Below are 20,085 nucleotides of genomic sequence, written 5' to 3' on the forward strand. Positions count from 1 at the left end.
AACCTTTCTTTTATCTGCTATTCGTTTATATAATAGGATAGTTCATATAGCAAAGACAGGGTAAATATGTGATTCTTTCCCTTTATTTTAATATTCATCTTAAGGGGTTGTTCTATAATAGTTTCCATGATAACCAATTTATTCTTACTTTTAGTTTCACTATGTGCTCAACAACTTAAACATATTTGATGTACTTCAGTCCACTGAAGTTATAGTTGCTTTTCACATTATCCTAACTTTGGTCAGTGTACCTCCTCCCTACTGATCTGTATATTTCTGAATCAAATTTAGAATAAGGTATTTTTCTATGGAACTATAACTTATTTCAGTGCCATGTCTGGTGGCCATAATTTAGACATCAAGAGTGTTCATGGTTTCCAATTCAGTGAATACAGCTATATCTAGGAAATGTATAAGTGGTTAAGATAAAATACATCATAATCTTAATAGTAATCATATTGATATGTTCAGTTACTGAAACATCAGAGCACACTGAGTAATTATAGCAACATTTGAATACTTTGCACATGTTTGTACATTATCTTTGTAGGCATGACTGAAAGGGAATTCCCTTTGTTTTTATGACTGTATACTTTTTGCTGCTCACTAGTCAGAATCTTCAAATTAAACAAGCATGTTTTGAATAAAGAGTTCCTACATTTCTGTGTAGTTGTGATCTGTAATTGTGGTCCATAGATGAAAGCAGATTTTAAAAATTGAATATTTTGGTTTTGCTTATTATTTTAAATAGTGATCTTGGCTTGAGCCATTATGGAGTCACAGGGACTAGTTTACCTTCTTGCTTTAAACAAAGAAACTGGGCAGGATATATGAAACAACAGTTTTCAGCAGTTAGACAGCAGGTCATGCAGAAAAGGATTATTTAGAGAGGAGAAACAAAGAAGGTAAACCCCTCCATTGCTTCAGCTAATGGCCTGAAGAGATTTTCCAGTTCTTAGAACATGAAGAGGGAACCTAGGTGGAAGCTGAGAAGTCTCCCTAAGTTGAAAAGTCAGAGTTGGGAAATTGGGGAAACTAAGACATCTGCAGCTTAGAAGGCAAGGAATTAGAGAGCAAAGAGCTTAGAAAGAGAGTTATAGAAGTCTACAAGAGGACCCGTGTCCTGAGTCTTCAGTTGAATACTGACTATTGCATGGGTATAAGGCTTGGATGAGATCCACCAAAAAGGAAAAGTAGAACCATCTCTGTAGCACAAACAGTACTGGGAATAGTTCACATTCCCAACAGAATAGAGAAACTTTGTGATATACAGGGTATGAGAAAGGGTATTCAGAAAGCCGTTGTTTCAGTGGTAGAACTAAACTAGCCCTATACTAATAAAGGCTGGCGTAGTTCATCCTAACAAATCTTTAATGCAAACTTTGAAAGGACTGGAAGGACTAAACTGTTTTTAAGTACATAACTACATCCTAGGAAAAACACCCAAAAACATTTAGAAGAATATGAATAGTAGCCCAATATAAATTGTACAATGTCTAGCATCCAAATAGAGATATATGAAGTATGCAAAAAGCCAGAATATATGACCCATAATGAGAAGAAAATGAAAATAGAAACAGAAATGACAAAGATGATACAATTGACCTCAAGGATATTAAAACAAGTATTATTAAATGGACTCCATATGCTTAAGAAAGTAGATGAAAGCATGAACATGTTGAAAAAAGACATGGAAGGCAAAAATCACACAAGTGGATTTTTTACAGATGAAAAATAAAATAAGGTGAAAAATACTATGAATAGTACTACCAAAGGATTAATAAGCTTGAGGAAATAGCAGTAGAAACTACTTGATGTGAAAGAATGGAGGAAAAAAGAACAGATCGTTAGTGAACTGTGGTACGACTTCAAGCAGACTAATATGTGTATTTTGAATCCTAGGAGGAGAGTGGAGAGAAAGTATGTTTGAAGAAGCAGTGACCAAAAGTTTCAAAGTTGATGAAAACTATATACTCAGAGATTCTAAGAGTTCAATGAACTGTAGGCAGAAGAAACACAAAACAAACTACATAAAAGCACAATTTTCAATTCTTGGAAACTAGTAATAGAGAAAATCGTAGGAACAATTAGAGGAACTTTAAAAGCTAAATTAAATACAGGGGAGCAAAAGGATAAAAATGACAGCAGAGGCCAGGCGCAGTGGCCCCCACCTGTAATCCCAGCACTTTGGGAGGCCAAGGCGGGCGGATCACGAGGTCGGGAGATTGAGACCATCCTGGGTAACACGGTAAACTCTGTCTCTACTGAAAAATACAAAAAATTAGCCGGGTGTGGTGGCGGACCCCTGTAGCCCCAGCTACTTGGGAGGCTGAGGCAGGAGAATGTCGTAACCTGGGAGGTGGAGCTCGCAATGAACTGAGATTGTGCCGCTGCACTCCAGCCTGGGCGATAGAGTGAGACTCCATTTAAAAAAAAAAAACAGCAAATTTTGGTTTTTTAGGTAGAATGTAAGCCAGAACACAGTGGAACACCACCTTCACAGTACTGAAAGAAAAATTTGTCAACCTAGAATTTTATACCTGGTGAAATTTTTTTTTTCAAAAATAAAGGCAAAATAAAGACTTTTATAGACATAAAAACTGAAAGAATTAATCACTTTCAGACCTCAACTATAAGATACGTTAAAAGAAGTCCTGCATGCAGAAGAAAAAGTTATGAGATGGAAATTTGGATCTATTCAAAAGAATGAAAGACTCCAGACATGGCAAATATGTGGTAGATATAAACTTTCTCATTTTTTAAATCTAAGAGATCATTAATTATCCAAGCCAATAATAAAAGTGTATTGTAGGATTTTTGACATACATAGAGGTAACAAACAGACAATAATAGCACAATGGTCAGAAGACAGAGGACCGTTAATAGATTATTATTTTATACATAAAGTAGCATAATATTATGTGACAGTAGACTATGATAAAGATATGTATTATAAATCCTAAAGGAAATAGCAAAGCAATGACAGCAGCAACTCAGAAAGTTAAGCTAAATATGAAATAAAATGAGAATTTAAAAATATTCAATCCAGAGGAAGGTTGAAGGGAACAAAGAATAAATGGAAGCAACAGTGAACAAACAGCAAGATGGTAGATTTAAATGCAGCTATGTCAATAATCAGATTAATAGTTTAAACACCCCATTAAAAGATAGCGATTATCATATTGGATAAAAAAGCAAGATCTAACCACATACTGTCTGTAAGAAACCCACTTTTAAAGATACAGATATGTTGGAAAAAAAGATAGATGGAAAAAGTAATATTAGCAGTAATCAAAAGGAAGCTGAAACGACTATATTAATATCAACAAAGTAGGTATCAGAGTGTTTCACCCACCAGCTGAGTACACTTTCTTTTCAGCTATACACAGAACATCACCAAGACAGACTGTATTTAGTGTCATAAAATCAATCTCAATAAATTTTAAAGGATTAAACTCATACAAAATGTTATTTTACTATACAATTAAATTAGAAATCAGTTATATAAAGATAGACGGAAAATCTATAAATATTGAAAAGGGAAACAACATACTTCTAAATAACCCACGAGTCAAAGAAGAAAACAAAGAAAATTAAAGTATTTTGAACTGAAAAGAAAGATTTACCATATCCTGTGGGATGCAGCTGAATTATCCATTATAGCATTAAATGCTTTGTATTAGAAAACAAGAAAGGTTTCAAGCCAGTGGCCTCAGCTTTCACCACAAGAAACCAGAAGAAAAAGAGTGGATTAAATCTATAGTAAGCTGAAGAACTGAAATAATAAAGAGCAGAAATCAGTGAAATAGATAACAGAAAAATAGAGAAAACTGATAAAAGCTGGATTTTTGTGAAGATCAATAAAATTAATAAACATATAGTCAGAGTGGTGAGGAAAGAAAGACATAGATTACCCATTGTAGAGGTGAAAAAGGATATCATTTCAGTTTCTGCAGAAATACAGAGGGACTGATAAGGAAATATGTCCTTAATGCCAATAAATCCAGCAATTTAGATGAAATGGGGAATTTCCTTGAAAGATCCCATATTTCTTGGAAGTACCAAAGCTCACTGTGAATGAAATACTTAAGTAGCTCTGTAATTTAAGAATCAAAGTTGTAATGAAAATGTCCCGCAAAGAAAAGACCAGGCTCAGAAATCTTGCTGGTGAGTTTTACCAAATAATACCTGTTGTACTTAGACTCTTCTTAAAAATAGAAGAGAAGGACATACTTTGCAACTCACTTCATGAGGCAAGCATTACCCTTTTAACAAAACTAGAAAAAAAATTATAAGGAGACTACAGACCAGTATCCTTGGTGCACACAAATGCCTAAGTCATAAAACTTATTCTTCACACATATTAATATACAAAATGAAAATCATGTGTTTTAAATAACAGTGGTGTTAGGTATAAATTCTAACTTCTAAATTAACTTGTTGTAAACTGAGTAAAAATTTCTGGCTTTGTTTCCATGAATTTATGCTATTCTGTCATCAAATTTGATTTTCAGTGCTGTTTTTGCCAGGTGTACAGTTTCAGATATTCAAGAAATTTTTATAGTCATAATTCTTTCTCACTAGTGAGAGTTAAAAATTTAAGATTTTGACAAAGCACTACCTTTCCCCTCCCCTAATATTTATGTTCTATTCAATGGTATATTACTGTATTCAAATTTATTTTTATTACACAGGCACGAATGCATTAAATGACATAACAATTTTGAACATTTCTAATATAATTTAAGTTCTTAGTATAGCTTTAATTGTTCATTTGGTCTCTTGGGGGTGATTCAGATGCGTGGGAGTAGTGGGAACAGAAATGTATCTTTGCGCCCTTGAGCTTTTGTTGCTTTGTAACCATTGTTATTTTTTTAATTGACAAACTCTACTGTACCCTGGTTGTGTCTCAATGATAGATTTTGAGTGTGGTTGGATAGTATTCTCAGTATTTTACAGATATTTTCTACAGATGATACTTCATCTATATAAAATTTTATCTCTTTAATGGACATCCCATTTTTTTTAGGCTATAATGTATTAAAATATCAAGTATTGGCCAGGTGCAATGGCACATGTCTGTAATCCCAGCACTTTGAGAGGCAGAGGCAGGAGGATCACTTGAGGCCAGGAGATTGAGATTGGCGTGGGTAACATAGCAAGACCCTGCCTCTACAAAAAGTTAAAAAAAAAAAAAAAATTAGCTAGGCCTGGTGGCGTGTACCTGTAGTCTTATCTACTTAAGAGGCTGAAGTGGGAGGATGGGTTAAGCCCCGGAGTTCAAGGCTGCAGTGAGCTATGATCATGACACCACATTCCAGCCCTGGTGACAGAGCAAGACCCTGTTTCTAAAAATAAAGTATCAATATTCCTTTTGTAGTAATCAGTGTGGCAGGAAAGAAATGCAGTATTACTGATATTTTAAGACAATAATACTTATGAACTTCTTTATTTTATGATTATTCTTTGTCATATGTCTAGGGTCATCTATTAGTGTCTTTTGTATTTTGGTTTCATGTTGGTTTTTCCTGGTAGATTGAGAAGCATCAGAAATATTGGTAGTAAAATATGATGAAAAAATAATTTGTGCTTTTCTAGCTCTCTCAGTACATTTAAGTCTCAAGACCATCAGAAAACTTTAAAAAAAACAAAAAAACAAAAAAACGTTGAGGCCGGGCACCGTGGCTCATGCCTGTAATTCCAGCCCTTTGGGAGGCCGAGGCGGGCAGATCACGAGGTCAGGAGATCGAAACCATTCTGGCTAACACAGTGAAACCCTGTCTCTACTAAAAATACAAAAAAATTAGCTGGGCATGGTGGCAGGCGCCTGTAGTCGCAGCTACTGGGAAGGCTGAGGCAGGAGAATGGCGTGAACCCGGGAGGCGCAGCTTGCAGTGAGTTGACATGGTGCCACTGCACTCCAGCCTGGGTGACAGAGCAAGACTCTGTCTCAAAAAAAAAAAAAAGAACTTTGAAATAATATGTTTGCAACTCACAGCACAGGAATCGTAACAGCTTTAAATGAATTTTTTTTTGGTATTATATATATTCATGGAAGCATTTATTCCCTTAAGGGTTTTTTTCTCCTATATTTAGATTGGTGCTTTTAAGTCAGCTTATTTTCTGCTTATTTTTACAAACATACACATGCACACACACAAATACACTTTCCCAAAGGTAAAACAGTACTTAAAACAATGAATAATTTGGTCACATTTTCAAAAACAGAAGAAAGTTCCAGTTGCATTATGTATTCATTCATTCATTCATTCATTCTTTAGAGGCTGTCTTACTCTGTTGCCCAGGCTGGAGTACAGTGGGGTTGGGGGAGGTTATTTTTAATGGAAAGGGCAGTGGTTTCAGTTTATAACTGTTTATAATCTTTAGAGAGAAAGGAAAAAAGCTTTAAATAATTTAATGTCCAATGTATAATAACTTTTATCAACTACCTTACAAAATGTATGATTCAATAATTGTCTCATTTAATTATATAGTATTATAGTTGTCTCCCTTCTATGGTGTAACTAATATTGAACATTTCACAAGTTTGAAATACTAGGACAAAAGCTATACAATTTAATGTATTATTTATATATGTAAGAAATCATTCATGCTGTAAGCATGTACTTTATTTGATTATATAAGAATAATAAAACAGTATTTTCAATATTTTCATGTAATTGCAAATGTAATTTTAAATGAAAGTCTACATTATACATGTTCTTTTGTCATTTTTTGGCATTTTTCTAAGGGCTGCGACAATAATAGATAGTTACATTGGGAATTAATGCAGCTTTTGAATGGAATGTTAAATAACATCTATGAGAAAAATTATTTTAAAATAATTAAAATTTAAAATATTAATTAGTGTATGTAACGTTAAGAGCAGCTGGATTAGGATTTATTAATATATACATTTACTGTGACATGATTCTAATAATACTGATTAGTTTGCAAAACCAGTAAGTAGAGAATTTATTCAATTTCCATACAATTTTGAGTTAGTGAATGTAAAATTTGATAGGTAAGCAGTTAGCCTGTTTTGTCTTCCTAGACAAGATGCTGTCTTGTCCGATAAGAATAGCAGAAGCATCATATCATAGGTACTACTTTTGCCAAAGCCTAATAATTAAATATTACTCCTTTTGAAAAATGTGTCACAGTAGGCAGTGCTTTTGTTTTTTCTCTGGTTTTATCAAAAATGAAAATACTGATGTCAGACTCTTAATTACCTTTATGAACCTTTTTACACTTATGATTTTTTTCAGATACTACATCTTTTAAAGAGCTTTTAGAATTGCATGTACTGTTGCTTTGTGGTTTATGCGAACAGCTATATCATCTGCGTTCATTCTGTCTTCAGTCTTTTTTCTCTACCCTGGATTCATCTTGTCCTCCATGACTTTTGTATGTCTTTTATGTATTGTGTTCTATTTTCCATTCATCTGTCCTTTATTCCTCTTTCTAAGATAATCCTGTTATTCATATGTATGTATAATTTTCAGGTTTTTAAAACAAATATTCTTTTTTTTTTTTTGAGATGGAGTCTTGCTGTGTCACCCAGGCTGGAGTGCAGTGGCATGATCTCAGCTCACTGCAAGCTCCACCTCCTGGGTTCATGCCATTCTTCTGCCTCAGCCTCCCGAGTAGCTGGGACTACAGGTGCCTGCCACCACACCTGGCTAATTTTTTGTATATTTTAGTAGAGACGGGGTTTCACCGTGTTAGCCAGGATAGTCTCGATCTCCTGACCTCATGATCCGCCCGTCTTTGCCTCCCAAAGTGCTGGTATTACAGGCATGAGCCACCGTGCCCGGCCATAAACAAGTAAATATTCTTAATCACCTGGAAATTGTATATCTTTTCCTTGGAAAAACAGATAAGCCAATTTACACACAAAATTTATCAACCCCAATTTATGTTTCCTACGTTATATCTCATATCTTCTCCCATGAATTGTTCAGATTTGCTCCTAAACCACCTTGCTTCTGATTTTGAGCATGTGTCAGATTTGCTGGTGAGATTGGATTTTCTCACTTTGTTTACGTAAATTTCTACGTCATTTTCTTAAGACTAAAGAAAAAGTGTAAATTGCATATTTTATACATGTATAATTTATATGTGAAATATAAATTATATATGTATAATTTATATATGGTAGGTATTGTATACATAGTTTTAAATACTTGTAATACTACATATGTTCTACATATGTACTTAGAAAGAAAACATCTTATATCAAGTTGGATTTGCATATAGAAAATTGTATAAATAAATAGTGCATGTTTGTTGCATGTCCATATTTCTTTATTTCTTTGCTTTTTTGTGGGGTGTTTTCTGTTACTTGTTTCTGTTGTCCAAGATAATTGTGAACCACTGGTTCCAGTAATTCGATAGTATTTGCTTTTGGAATGCCTAATAATTTAATAACATTTCATAAATAGAAGGCACTTTTAAACAAAGATAGACATTGTTTTCTTTAGCAAAGTAGAAATATTTCTCTACATATGATACGTATTTTTATATATGATATACATTTATACATGATACTATTAAGATGTTTTTATCTATAGGTTCCAGATAGCACTGTAGACCTCTTTTGTATTTTCACTTATCAATTTTTTTTAAAACATTAAATAGCTTTTTAGCACTGCTCATGTTTTTGCAGAAATAATTTTACTTGTAAAGGCTACTAAGGGATTGCTTATTTTAAAAATGAGTTTTCAAAATGTCATATGTGTATTTCAGTTTATTATTAAGATTTTATTTAGAATTTTGTAAGAGATGCAGATGGTCCCTGACTTACAGTATTTCGACTTAAGATTTTTTTGACTTTACAATTGGTTTATCAAGACATAACCCCATCCTAAGTAAAGGAGCTCCTTAGGAATTAGAATGCGATTATGGTTTCTACTGAATGTCTATTGCTTGTGTACCGTCTTAAAGCTGAAAACTTGCATATTGAGCCATTGTAAGTAAGGGATCGTCTGTTGTGTTGGTACCATTAAATGCATTTTTGACTTACGGCATTTTTGACTTACGATATTTTTGACTTATGATGAGTTTATCAGGGTATAACTTCATCATAAATTGAAGAACATCTGTACTTTGAATAAAAAACATTGTATTAAATATTGGCATTAGAAGTTAGCTGATTATCTGTATCTGTCTGATTTATACTAAGATATTTTATAATATTTAGTTTAAATTTATAAGTATAGAAAGAACCCAAATAAGTAGATGACATGATAGAAAATGTTGACTTTATATGTGACAGAAGTTTTGAGTTTCAGTTATATGATTTTTGCTCTGTACTCTGCAATTCTTGCATTCCAGTAGGGTAACTTTAAGTCAATTGACCATTAAGAACTAAAATTTTATCAACTTGAGTTTAAAAGAAGTAGTTCAAAGGATGCATGGGAGAGTGATTTAAAGTTTTTTTTTTGCATACCAAAATTTAAATAATATTACAGCAAAAAAATGAGGGGTATCATAATACTTCGGTGATATAAAAGTATTTTCCAGATAGTTTTTAAGTGACCCAGAAGTACAAAATAAATTTCTTATCAGAAGAGGGTCCCTGAGATTAAAAATTGCCTCAGTAATTACTGTGAAAGATGAGGAGCATGTCTTGTAGCTCAACCTGGAGCATTTTTTATTGATCTCTAATCCAAATCTACATTTTGGCTCTGAGGATTGTGGTCAATTAACACGTTTTATTCTAATCTTGTCAATGCAACGAGTTTTTCCATTGGGACGTTGGTTGTAATAATTGGGTAATTAATGTTTAGGTATTGTTTATGCTAAAAATAATGTAAGAAAACATTTTGTTTTACTGAACTTGTCTGTAGATGTCACTATTATGCCTTCTTTATGCTGGTTTAAGGAGTAAAGTAAGTACAGAGAATTAAAACAGTGTTAATATGAAGAAATAAAATCTCATTTGTATTACAAGAGGGCCATATTGTTATGGAAATGTTAAGTTCACATATTAACTTTAGAAAATAAAGAAAAGTTAAAAATGAAAATTAATTGATTATCAGATCATTTACAAATAGTTTGCTACTTAAATAGATTTTAAAATGGTATTTTTCATCCTTCTATAGGCTATCCACTCTGTTGCTTGGCATCATGAAGGAAAACAGTTTATTTGCAGTCATTCAGATGGCACCTTGACTATATGGAATGTGAGGTCCCCTGCTAAACCTGTACAAACAATCACTCCACATGGTAAGAATGCATCAGTCTTAAATACCACCTAATTGTAATGCACAGTAAACTGTTTTGTTTCATTTTGCCTTTGGATTTGTTTATTTGATTTTTAGGATAAGGAGGGGTTTCCTTTCATTTTTAGGGAATTAAAAAATTTACACTTACAGAAATAGTATCTAACAACCAGTTAATAAAATTTCAAGTTAAGCATATTTACAGTTGAAATTACAAATTTGAAATTTTAGAAAATGTTACATTATTTTCTGAATATCATGTCTCCAACAGTCCAAAAAACAAATAGTTTTGTGAATGAAAATGATGCAGGATTTACATTAAGCTTTTCCATCTCAAAGCTATCAGTTGCAGGTTGTTAATATATAAATAACAGTGAACTTGAAATACTTGGAACCCTGTAGAAGGTAATTTTATATATTAAAATATGGTGTCAGGAGACCTCAGAATCACCACGGGTTTAATGATTCACTAGGAAGACTCACAGGACTCAGCCTCAAGTCATGTTCATTGCTCTGATTTATTACAACAAAAAAGCATAAAGCAGAATCTGCAAAGGGAAAAGACAAATGAAGTCTAGAGGAAACCAGGCTCAAGCTTCTTTGAGTTATTTCCTTACGGAGTCACACAGGATATGCTTAATCCCACTATTAAGGAGTTGTTACCACATGTGTGAAATATTGTCTACCAGAGAAACTCACCTGAGCCTTGGAGTCCAGAGTTTTTATTGGGATCAGTTATGCAGGCATCCTCTGCTTTAGCAAGTACCAAAATTCTAAACTCCCAAAAGGAAGGCAGGGGTTCAGCATAAACTATATTCTTTGTACAAACCAATTAGGCAGAGTAAATCACCCTTCTCAGGGAATAATGAGCGTTTCTTGGACATCAGCCAAGGGCCAACCTTGTAAGCAGATCTTTGTAGGGATAGCTGTAGCAGACCTGCTGTGTTAACTATTTTCTGCATAAGTAGTACTTACAAAACTTATGAGAAATTTTTATTAGAATATTTATTTAAAACAGATTATGAAGGCCACCTTTTTTGTTTTAGAATTTGTATTTCTTTATTAATCTGCATTCTCCACCCTCACCCCAAGAGAATCCTTCCTGGCAAATTTAGGGAACTCATATTAAAGGAACTCTTCTATAAATTCATAGTATATTCAAGAGTGTCCTTGTAGCTATTGCTAGTATTTCGTTTGCTTTAAAATTTGAATACCTACTTTTTTAAAAAGTTGATATATTTTGACTTATTATTATATAGAAGTGAAAGAAACAGTAAAATTAAAAACAAGTTTTATCTATCTGTGGCATATGGGATTTTTAGGCTTATTTTCTGGGAAAAATAACAGTTCTTGAAACCACATATTGTGAAATACTTTACCACTGCTTGTGACAGCAATCATCTTCTGGGAAAGCACTGACTTTAAGTTCCCTACACATCTATTTATGAGTGCATCTAGAGGATATTTCTTGTGATAGTAGGTTCAAGTTTTTCTTAATATATTTTGTTCCTTCCTTCTATTAGTATCTAGGTTCCTCATCTCGACACTCCTAAAAATTCCTATGAATCTTAGAATCTCCCAACCCCACTGGAACCTATGAATCCAGATAAACAAAAAAGTACCAATAAGGTGTGGTTAGTTCAAAAATCTTTCATTTGAAACCCAGAAGAAAATGAAACTCATGTCAAAGATGATAGAAATATATAGTGCTAGTCTTGCAGCTTGAAGTTTATCTGTTTTTATCTTGTTTTGTAAGAATAGTACAAAGAATCTTTTTTTCTTTTGATCTGTTTGCAAGTAAGTTGTCAATATGGTGCTGATTCACTCCCAAATATTCCATGGTCTTTTTTTTTTTTTTTTTTTTTTTTTTTTTAAATAAGGACATTTTTCTATATAACCAAGTTTTGCCTTTATTCAAAAGAGTTTTATATGGATTAGATTTGGTTGTCATGTTTCGTCTCGAAACTGAAACAGTTCCTGAACGTTTTGACTTTGATATCTGATAAATTACAAAGATTGTAGGTCAGTTCTTTTATAGAACGTGCCTCAGTATGGTTTTGTCTCATGTTTATTCATGATGAGATTTAGGTTGCACGCTTTTGACAGGAGTATCCCAAAAGGATTGAGGTGTTCTTTTTGCATCCTCTCAAGTGGAACTCGTTTTTTTTTTGTCCCATATTGGTGGTATCTCACATCCTGATCCTTTGGTTAAAGTTCTGTCTTCTGCTAGTTCTGTCCATTATTAAACAGGTTTTCTTTTTACCTTTGAAATTGAGAAATAAATTTTATGTGTATTTATAATTGTTACATATTTTGATTTGAAGGAAGTTCCCCAAGACTCTGTGAACATATACTTCATCAAACTTTTCCCCTCTAGTTTTAGCATCTGTGGATGTTTCTTAGCTGAATTAACTATTACTATGATGGTTGCCGAATATTGATTGTCTGTCTGGTCTTAATCTTTTTTTATATTGAAAGCTTAGTTTATTGAGAGCAGACTTTAGGAAGTGGTATAAATCAGTTTCTACAGTGATTATATTGTCTTAGCAGAAAAGTGCAGTGGCGCGATCTCGGCTCACTGCAAGCTCCGCCCCCCCGGGTTCACGCCATTCTCCTGCCTCAGCCTCCCGAGTAGCTGGGCCTACAGGCGCCCACCACCTCGCCCGGCTAATTTTCTTGTATTTTTAGTAGAGACGGGGTTTCACCATGTTAGCCAGGATGGTCTCCATCTCCTGACCTCGTGATCCGCCCGTCTCGGCCTCCCAAAGTGCTGGGATTACAGGCTTGAGCCACCGCGCCCGGCCAGAAAAGCTAAAATTATTTTTAAATGAAAAAGACAATATGTGACTTAAATGTTTTCTCAAAATTAGAATCCAAATGAAATATAAATGAAGTGGATTTTTTTCTGTGGCTGGTGTTAAAAATTAGCGTGGTATTTGTGTACAGTGTAGCAGTCTAGTAGTAGATGGCCAGAATTTTATATAAAGTAAGGCATATTTATTTATTTTATATAAACTATATGTAGAAAATCTGAATTCAAGTGTAATAAGGTTTCCACCTTTCTTTTTGGCAGTAAAAACTACCGAGTGACAGGTAACCTACCAAAGCTAAATTCATGTTGACTACAACTGAATTCATGGCAAAGCTGAGTACTTTTTGTTTGTTTGTTTTTTTGAGACAGAGTCTTGCTCTTGTCGCCCAAGCTGGAGTGCAATGGCGCGATGTTGACACACCGCAACCTCTGCTTCCCAGGTTCAAGCGATTCTCCTGCCCCAGCCTCCTGAGTAGCTGGGATTACAGGCGCCGGCCACCACGCCCGGCTATTTTTTTGTGTTTTTAGTAGAGATGGGGTTTCGCCATATTGGCCAGGCTGGTCTCAAACTCCTGACCTCAGGTGATCCACCCGCCTCAGCCTCCCAAAGTGCTGTCATTACAGGCATGCGCCACCATGCCTGGCCAACTGAGTACATTTTTATACATTAAAGTACAAAACTACATTCGGCATACCATAACAAGGTATCAGCTCTTCCATAGAGATCACATTTGTGGTATATCATTTTCATTATATTAACTGTTGCAAAGGATGGAAATTTTGTTCTACTTTCTCATTATTATTTTCTGTTGTGGTTTCTTGCTCTTAATTTCTAACCAAACAGTTACGGTAAATTAGTTTAAATATACTAACCTTTTACAATTGAGTGCTTTTTCACTTTTTCTTATTTACGTTCATCTAATGGTTGTTCAAGTATCTTAGTCTTAAAAAGCATTTACAGTATTACCTTGATTGCCAAGAACTGATTATAATTTAAGACTCCTACCAGTACTTTACTACGAGTTGTAGTGTTAGGGTATTTAGTGTTAAAAATAGGTTAAGATATCCTTGAAGAATCTGTTCAGAAGATATTATGTTACATTTATATAACATGGGATTTTGAAGCCAGAAGAGTTGTAGTTAAGCACTAATTCCATAGTTTCTGGCTCTGTGACCTTGAGGAAGTCATTTAACATTTTTGAGTCTTAATGTTCTCACCCATGAATGCAAATAATAATGAAACTTTACCTAGTCTCATATAGTTGTTGTGAAGATTATATTTACTCATTCTACAAATATTTGTTGGTTCTACTATGTGATAGGCACTTTTCTTAGCTGTGGTTCAGATAATCAAAATGTAAGTGAAATTACCCAGAAATTATGAGGTGCTATTCATATATGGCTCTAGGAAATGTCGGTATGGAAATGGTTATGTACTTGGTAGAATAGATTTGTGAACCCCCAAAATATATTCCACAAAGACCGGTTTTTCTTATATTGATGATTTGTTTGGTGGAAAAGGTACGCCATAGTGAAAGAAGTTTTACAAATGCTGAATTAAAGATGAGCATTTTTCTTCACTTTAACACTCAGCAGGTTATTTTTGACTACCAAAAACAAACCAACAGTGATAGTTCCCTTTAATCTCATTTTTATGCATCTCAAACATTTCCCTGGCAATCAGACAATCTGTAATCTACTTGCAAGTGCTATGTGTGAAATACCTTGTGGAGATCATTTCTTTTCTCTGAGACTTGAGCTTTATTATTTGTAAAATGTCAAGATTGAACAGGATTTTTAAGCTATAAAGTTTAGTGAATATATGAAAATTAAGCAGGATTTGGTTCCATATGATGACTCTGCAGTTTTTTCCTTTCAGCAGGCCATAGATTCTGTATCTCTGTACGGTACGTTGAGGAGTAAACTGTTTCTCTTTTGACTTGTTTCTCTCCCATGGCAGATAGGGTTTCATTATTACTTAGGAGGTATCGGCATGGCTCACATTCTTACCTTGAAGCACTCATCTTGGTTTTGTAATTTGCTGGGCCAGGGCCTCACAGGACCTCCCCTCTGGCGCAGGGAAGGGGGTGATGTGTTGCAGAGTAAGATTTTCTGTGATTGTCAGCTTTACCAGAATCAGATGGTTTCCTAAGGAAATGGAGATTATAGACCAGGGTGCCTTTCCTGGACCACATTGGAAGGGGAGGAATTGTCTCGGGCCACGCATAAAATACACTAACACTAATGATAGCTGATGAGCTAAAAAAAAAAAAAAAAAAAAAATCTCATAATGTTTTAAGTAAGTTTACTAATTTGTGTTGGGCCACATTGAAAGCTGTCCTGGGCTACATGTGGCCTGCAGTCTGTGGTTGGACAAGCTTGTGCTAGACAGTCAAAACCTGTAGATTTTTACTGTAGGAAATGGTGTTTTAAATTTAGTTTCTGAAGCTTATTCATCAATGCAATCAATCTGTTTATCAAAAAGTAAACCAAGATTGGGGAACTTTTAATCTGTTGAAGGTCACTGAGGGAAAAATAAAATTCAGTTTCACCTAAGTGCATCAGCTTAATATGTTAAGGATGAGATGTGCAAAGAATTCCATTAATCTGCTTCTAAGATTCACCTGAAACCTAAAACATTCAGTAAATAATAAAACTATACTACTCAGTTCCTTACATGATTCATTACAAACCTTTCCCCAGTTTATGTATTTGAAAAGACTTACCAGACTCCACAGAGCATACTTAAATAAGACCATGATTTAAAGGCAAAGGATATGATACAGCAGGAGAAAGAGAATGCAGGCAGGTGCTCTGAAACATCCCTCCCCTATGTGAGCTCCCAGTGAGCACTTACTTACACACGAGGATTGTACTGAGTGCACCTCGAGTCACCAAGATCTGGCTTCTGAAGAGCTCCACAGAAACTCTCAGGAAGGCCCTTGTAATGATCAAGCCAGTCTTGCTAATAAATCAGCTAGGCCGGTTGCCAACCTTCAGCAAAACTATACTCTGGTGGTTACCAGGGAAGTTTTGGGCCTTAAACAACACGTCATAAATCCCACTGTCCTTTTCTTTGCCAAAAGTAAAAAAACAGATATTCAGGGGTCCAAGTCCAGCCGTAAATCAACTCTATACACTCATTTAGGAGGGAACAACCCTCCTCCCCTTTTCAGATTAGTATTATTAGCAATGTGATTCTTCAGTTTGTCTTTTTATTTTCTAGAACATCACTGCCCAATAGAAAGGTAATGTGAGCTGTGTGTGTAATTCTAAATTTACTAGTAACCGTATTAAAAACAGTAATAAGAAACAGGTAAAACTAATTTTAATAACATGTTCTTTAATCCCAAATATGCAAAATTAGTTCATCATGTAATCAATGTATAAAATTGAGATATTTTATTCTTTTTTTGTACTAAATATTTGAAATCTAGTGTGTATTTAGCATGTCTTAACTTGGACTAGCTACATTTTAAGTGCCCTGCTGTCCATGCATTTTAAGTGCACAGTAGACTTATGGGTACCCTATTGGATAGCCACGCTAGACTGAGAACTTCAGTGTAACAAGTGTAACACTGAAAATACGTTCCTCATCCTAACTGGCAAAATTAAAACTTTAGAAAGCAACTGTTTTTGTCAGTAATCTTTATTCATTTTTAATAAATCTTTATTCATTGAATAAACATTTATTGAGCACCTCCTATGTACCAGAGACTAATTACTGAAAATATACTGGGCTGAAGAGCTCATTGTCAAGTGAATGAAAATGATCTATAAACTGATAAATATAATACATCGTGATTAATGCCGATAAAGGCATGTGTAACATGACGTGGAAGCAAATAAGTGGTGACTGGTTTTGGGTAAAAGGTGTTGAACTATTTCACCAATTCAGGGTATATGAACTTGGTCTTAAAGGATGATAGTGGTGGTATAAGACAGCAAAGAGCAGGGCAAAGTTATCTTAGAAGGCACAAAGACATAAACAAAAGTGGGGTGTTCTTGGAAAACTACTAATAGTTTAATATGACCAGAGTTTAAAACACCTTTGGGCAAGTAGCAGGAAATGAAAACAGAACCATGTAGAGAGGCAAGATTATATATCAAAGTATGATAAAAAGTTTGAACTTCATAATGGAGACCTAGTAATTGAGTTTATAGTGAGAAGCATCAAGTTTACATCTTAAAAATATCAGTTTAATGATAGTACATCTGGTGGGCTGGAGGCAGAAGAGGGTGGCTAATTAGGAAGCTATTGCATTAATAAACAAATAATGGAGATTTCATTAGAGGAAATGGGAAGAAATGGACATGTAGGAATGAAATTCTGGAATTAGAATCAATAGGACTTAAACCAGTTATTTGTGGTTTAGTGGTTTGAGGGGTGGGGAAATAGGGCATAGTAAGAAGGAGAAATCAGATGTGGCATGGAAGTTTATGTGAGTTATTAAGTCAGGTTTTATAATTAATCAGACCTTTTAACTGACTAGTCACGGTAGTTCATAGGTAGTTAAAAGAACAAGCACATATTTTTGTTCCTCCAGTGGCATAGCATTTAAGAAGTAAAATGACACCTAGTGGTGAAATCCTTTAAATGTCTTTTCATTTGTATGTGCTTAAAATCATGGGTAGTGCCTTATTATTTGATTTGATTTAGAAAATGCTTAGCCTAGAATTATAGATGAATAAATAAACCTATCTAGACCATAAGCAGTAATCAGAGACATTATTTAAAATATCTTCTATGCATATCAAAGATTTGTTTTTTTCCAACCAAAAATAATACAGGATGATCACTCTAAACACTGCAACATTTTTCATTTGCAAAGAAAATGAAACGACTCTATTAGCATCCTCTCAGAGGGACCGAAATAAAAGTTAACTTATAAAGGAATAATAATCAGACTGACTTAGACTTGTAAGTCTGAATGTTAGAACACAATAGAGCAGTATCAAAGGACTATTGAACAGGAAGAAAGTTAAGAGTTTTGTACCTAGCCAGGTTTTTTGCAAGATTATAGAAGCTCAGACTTGGAAGGATTTAGCAAATACCATCTAATGTCCTTTAGAATTTGTTCCAACCTCCGAAAGATTGATGTTGAATATTGAAATAAGTTAAAGGAGTTTATTTCTAAATAATTGTTTCACTTCATAAAACAAAATCATGTTTGAACCTACATATAAAATTTGTGTCTATAATCCTAAATTCTGTCAGCCTGATTCTCCCGCTAGAACTCTGCATGGTAGAAAGAGGATATAAACCAGCTGACCTTCTTCAGAGCAAACATTTAAATTTTTTACTGAAAGGTCATATACATCTCTATATAGTTTGGAATAGAGGTTGAAGTTCTTAATTTATTCCTTGTATGACACAAGGGACTACTTTTCAGATTTAAGCCTCCTTTTTTCAATACCTTGTATTTTCCTTGCAATTCTCTCTCCCACCTCAGCAGTCCTTTCTTTTCTCCTGGCAGTTCTTTCCAGTTCCTTGGTTACTTCTGTCACTTCTTGGTTCTTATAAATTGGGCTGCTAGAGATTAAAGATTCCATGTACAATCATTTCTTCATAAGGAGGGGAAAGCGATGATTCTGTAGGATCTTAAATTAAGACAGGATTAAAAGTTCCATTACCAGTCAGTATACAGGTATATATTTATAAAAGTTTAATATGGGTGATATTTTGTACTAGTGAGGAGAGAATGATGGTTCAATAAATTGGCCTGGCAAGTAAATATTTATGTCAAAACCCATCTGATTATACACTTTAAATATGTGTACTTTTGTTTAGCAGTTATAGCTCATTAGAGCTATAAAACTAGCCTAGCACTCAGATGATTGATACCTTATTAATTATTAAGAGGAAAATGTCTTCCCTGTATCAAAATACACATCAGAAAATAATTAATGTAATAGATGAATCTATTCAAAACTATAAGAAAAAGCAGATTTATATGATTTTGGTGTGGGGAAGAACTTTCCAAGCATAAAACCAAAGAGGGGAGTGACCAAAAACACTAATAGTTTTTTTTCATACACATATCTCATTACACATATACAATCCTATCCTACCAGTTCCTTCTCCCTCAGCCTTTTCCCATGTTAGCAGCCCATTCTCCTTTCTTATCCCACGAGGTAAGCTGTGTCAAAAATCTTACAGATGTTCTTCTAAAATATAGATATTTCTGAAATTTTGTATATTAACACATATACACACAAATAAACATGAGATTATTTTTCTGATCATTGTTTTACAAAAAGTAGGATTATGTTAGCTATCTTTTTGCATCTTTAAAATTTTTTAAAATTTTTGTGAGTACATAATAGGTATATATATTGGTGAGGTACATGAGATATTTTGATACAGGCATACAATGTGAAATAAGCACATCATAGAGAATGGGGTATTAATCCCCTCAAACATTTATCCTTTGAGTTACAGTAGGGTGACTATAGTTCAATAATAATGGTACATTTTAAAATAACTTTTAAAGAGCAGAATTGGATTGTTTTTAACCCTTTTTTGCATCTGAATCACTGTACTTTAGGAAGATTCCTCCAAATGTTCTGGCATTTCATTTATGTTAATGGCTGTGTAAGAGCCAGTTGTTTCTATCACAACTTATTCAGCTATTTCAAATTAGTGGGCATTCCCTTTGTTTTTATTTCTTAAACATTGCAAACTATGCTGCAGCTACCATCTTTGTACATATGCCATAGAAATTGGTCCTTTTGTTTATATGGAATAAATGCTTCAGAGTACAATTTCTACCCCTAAATATTGACGTTTTATTATTTCTAATAAATGTTCTCAAACCATTTTTCAAAAAAAACTATATCCTTCAGATTTCTACCAGCCATGTATGAGTATCCGTTTCCCAATGTACTTGCCAGTAATAGGTGTTATGACTCATTTTACTTTTTTTTTTTTAACTTCCTGTTTGCTCAGGATCTCAAAGTCGGCCAGAAATGAGTGACTGGGTCCTTCTCCGTTCCTCACTCTTGCCTGGGCAGGCAGCATTTTAGACCCCCAGGAATGTGTCTAGT

At 34.1% G+C, this 20,085-nt stretch overlaps 1 protein-coding gene across 5 annotated transcripts in view; it reads left to right on the forward strand.

Annotated features, from left to right (window-relative positions):
* Positions 1 to 20,085, forward strand: part of STXBP5 (syntaxin binding protein 5) — a 191,741-nt gene that overhangs the window by 68,746 nt on the left and 102,910 nt on the right. For all 5 annotated transcript variants that reach the window (XR_012433518.1, XR_012433519.1, XM_005552078.5 and 2 more), the window contains exon 8: positions 10,107 to 10,230. Coding sequence is in view for 3 of the 5 variants with exons in the window: in XM_005552078.5 (XP_005552135.1) it covers positions 10,107 to 10,230 (124 nt within the window). In the remaining 2 variants the exon portion in view is untranslated. The remainder of the gene's footprint in view (positions 1 to 10,106; positions 10,231 to 20,085) is intronic.

Source organism: Macaca fascicularis, chromosome 4 (assembly GCF_037993035.2).
Source record: "Macaca fascicularis isolate 582-1 chromosome 4, T2T-MFA8v1.1".
Classification (NCBI taxonomy): domain Eukaryota; kingdom Metazoa; phylum Chordata; class Mammalia; order Primates; family Cercopithecidae; genus Macaca; species Macaca fascicularis.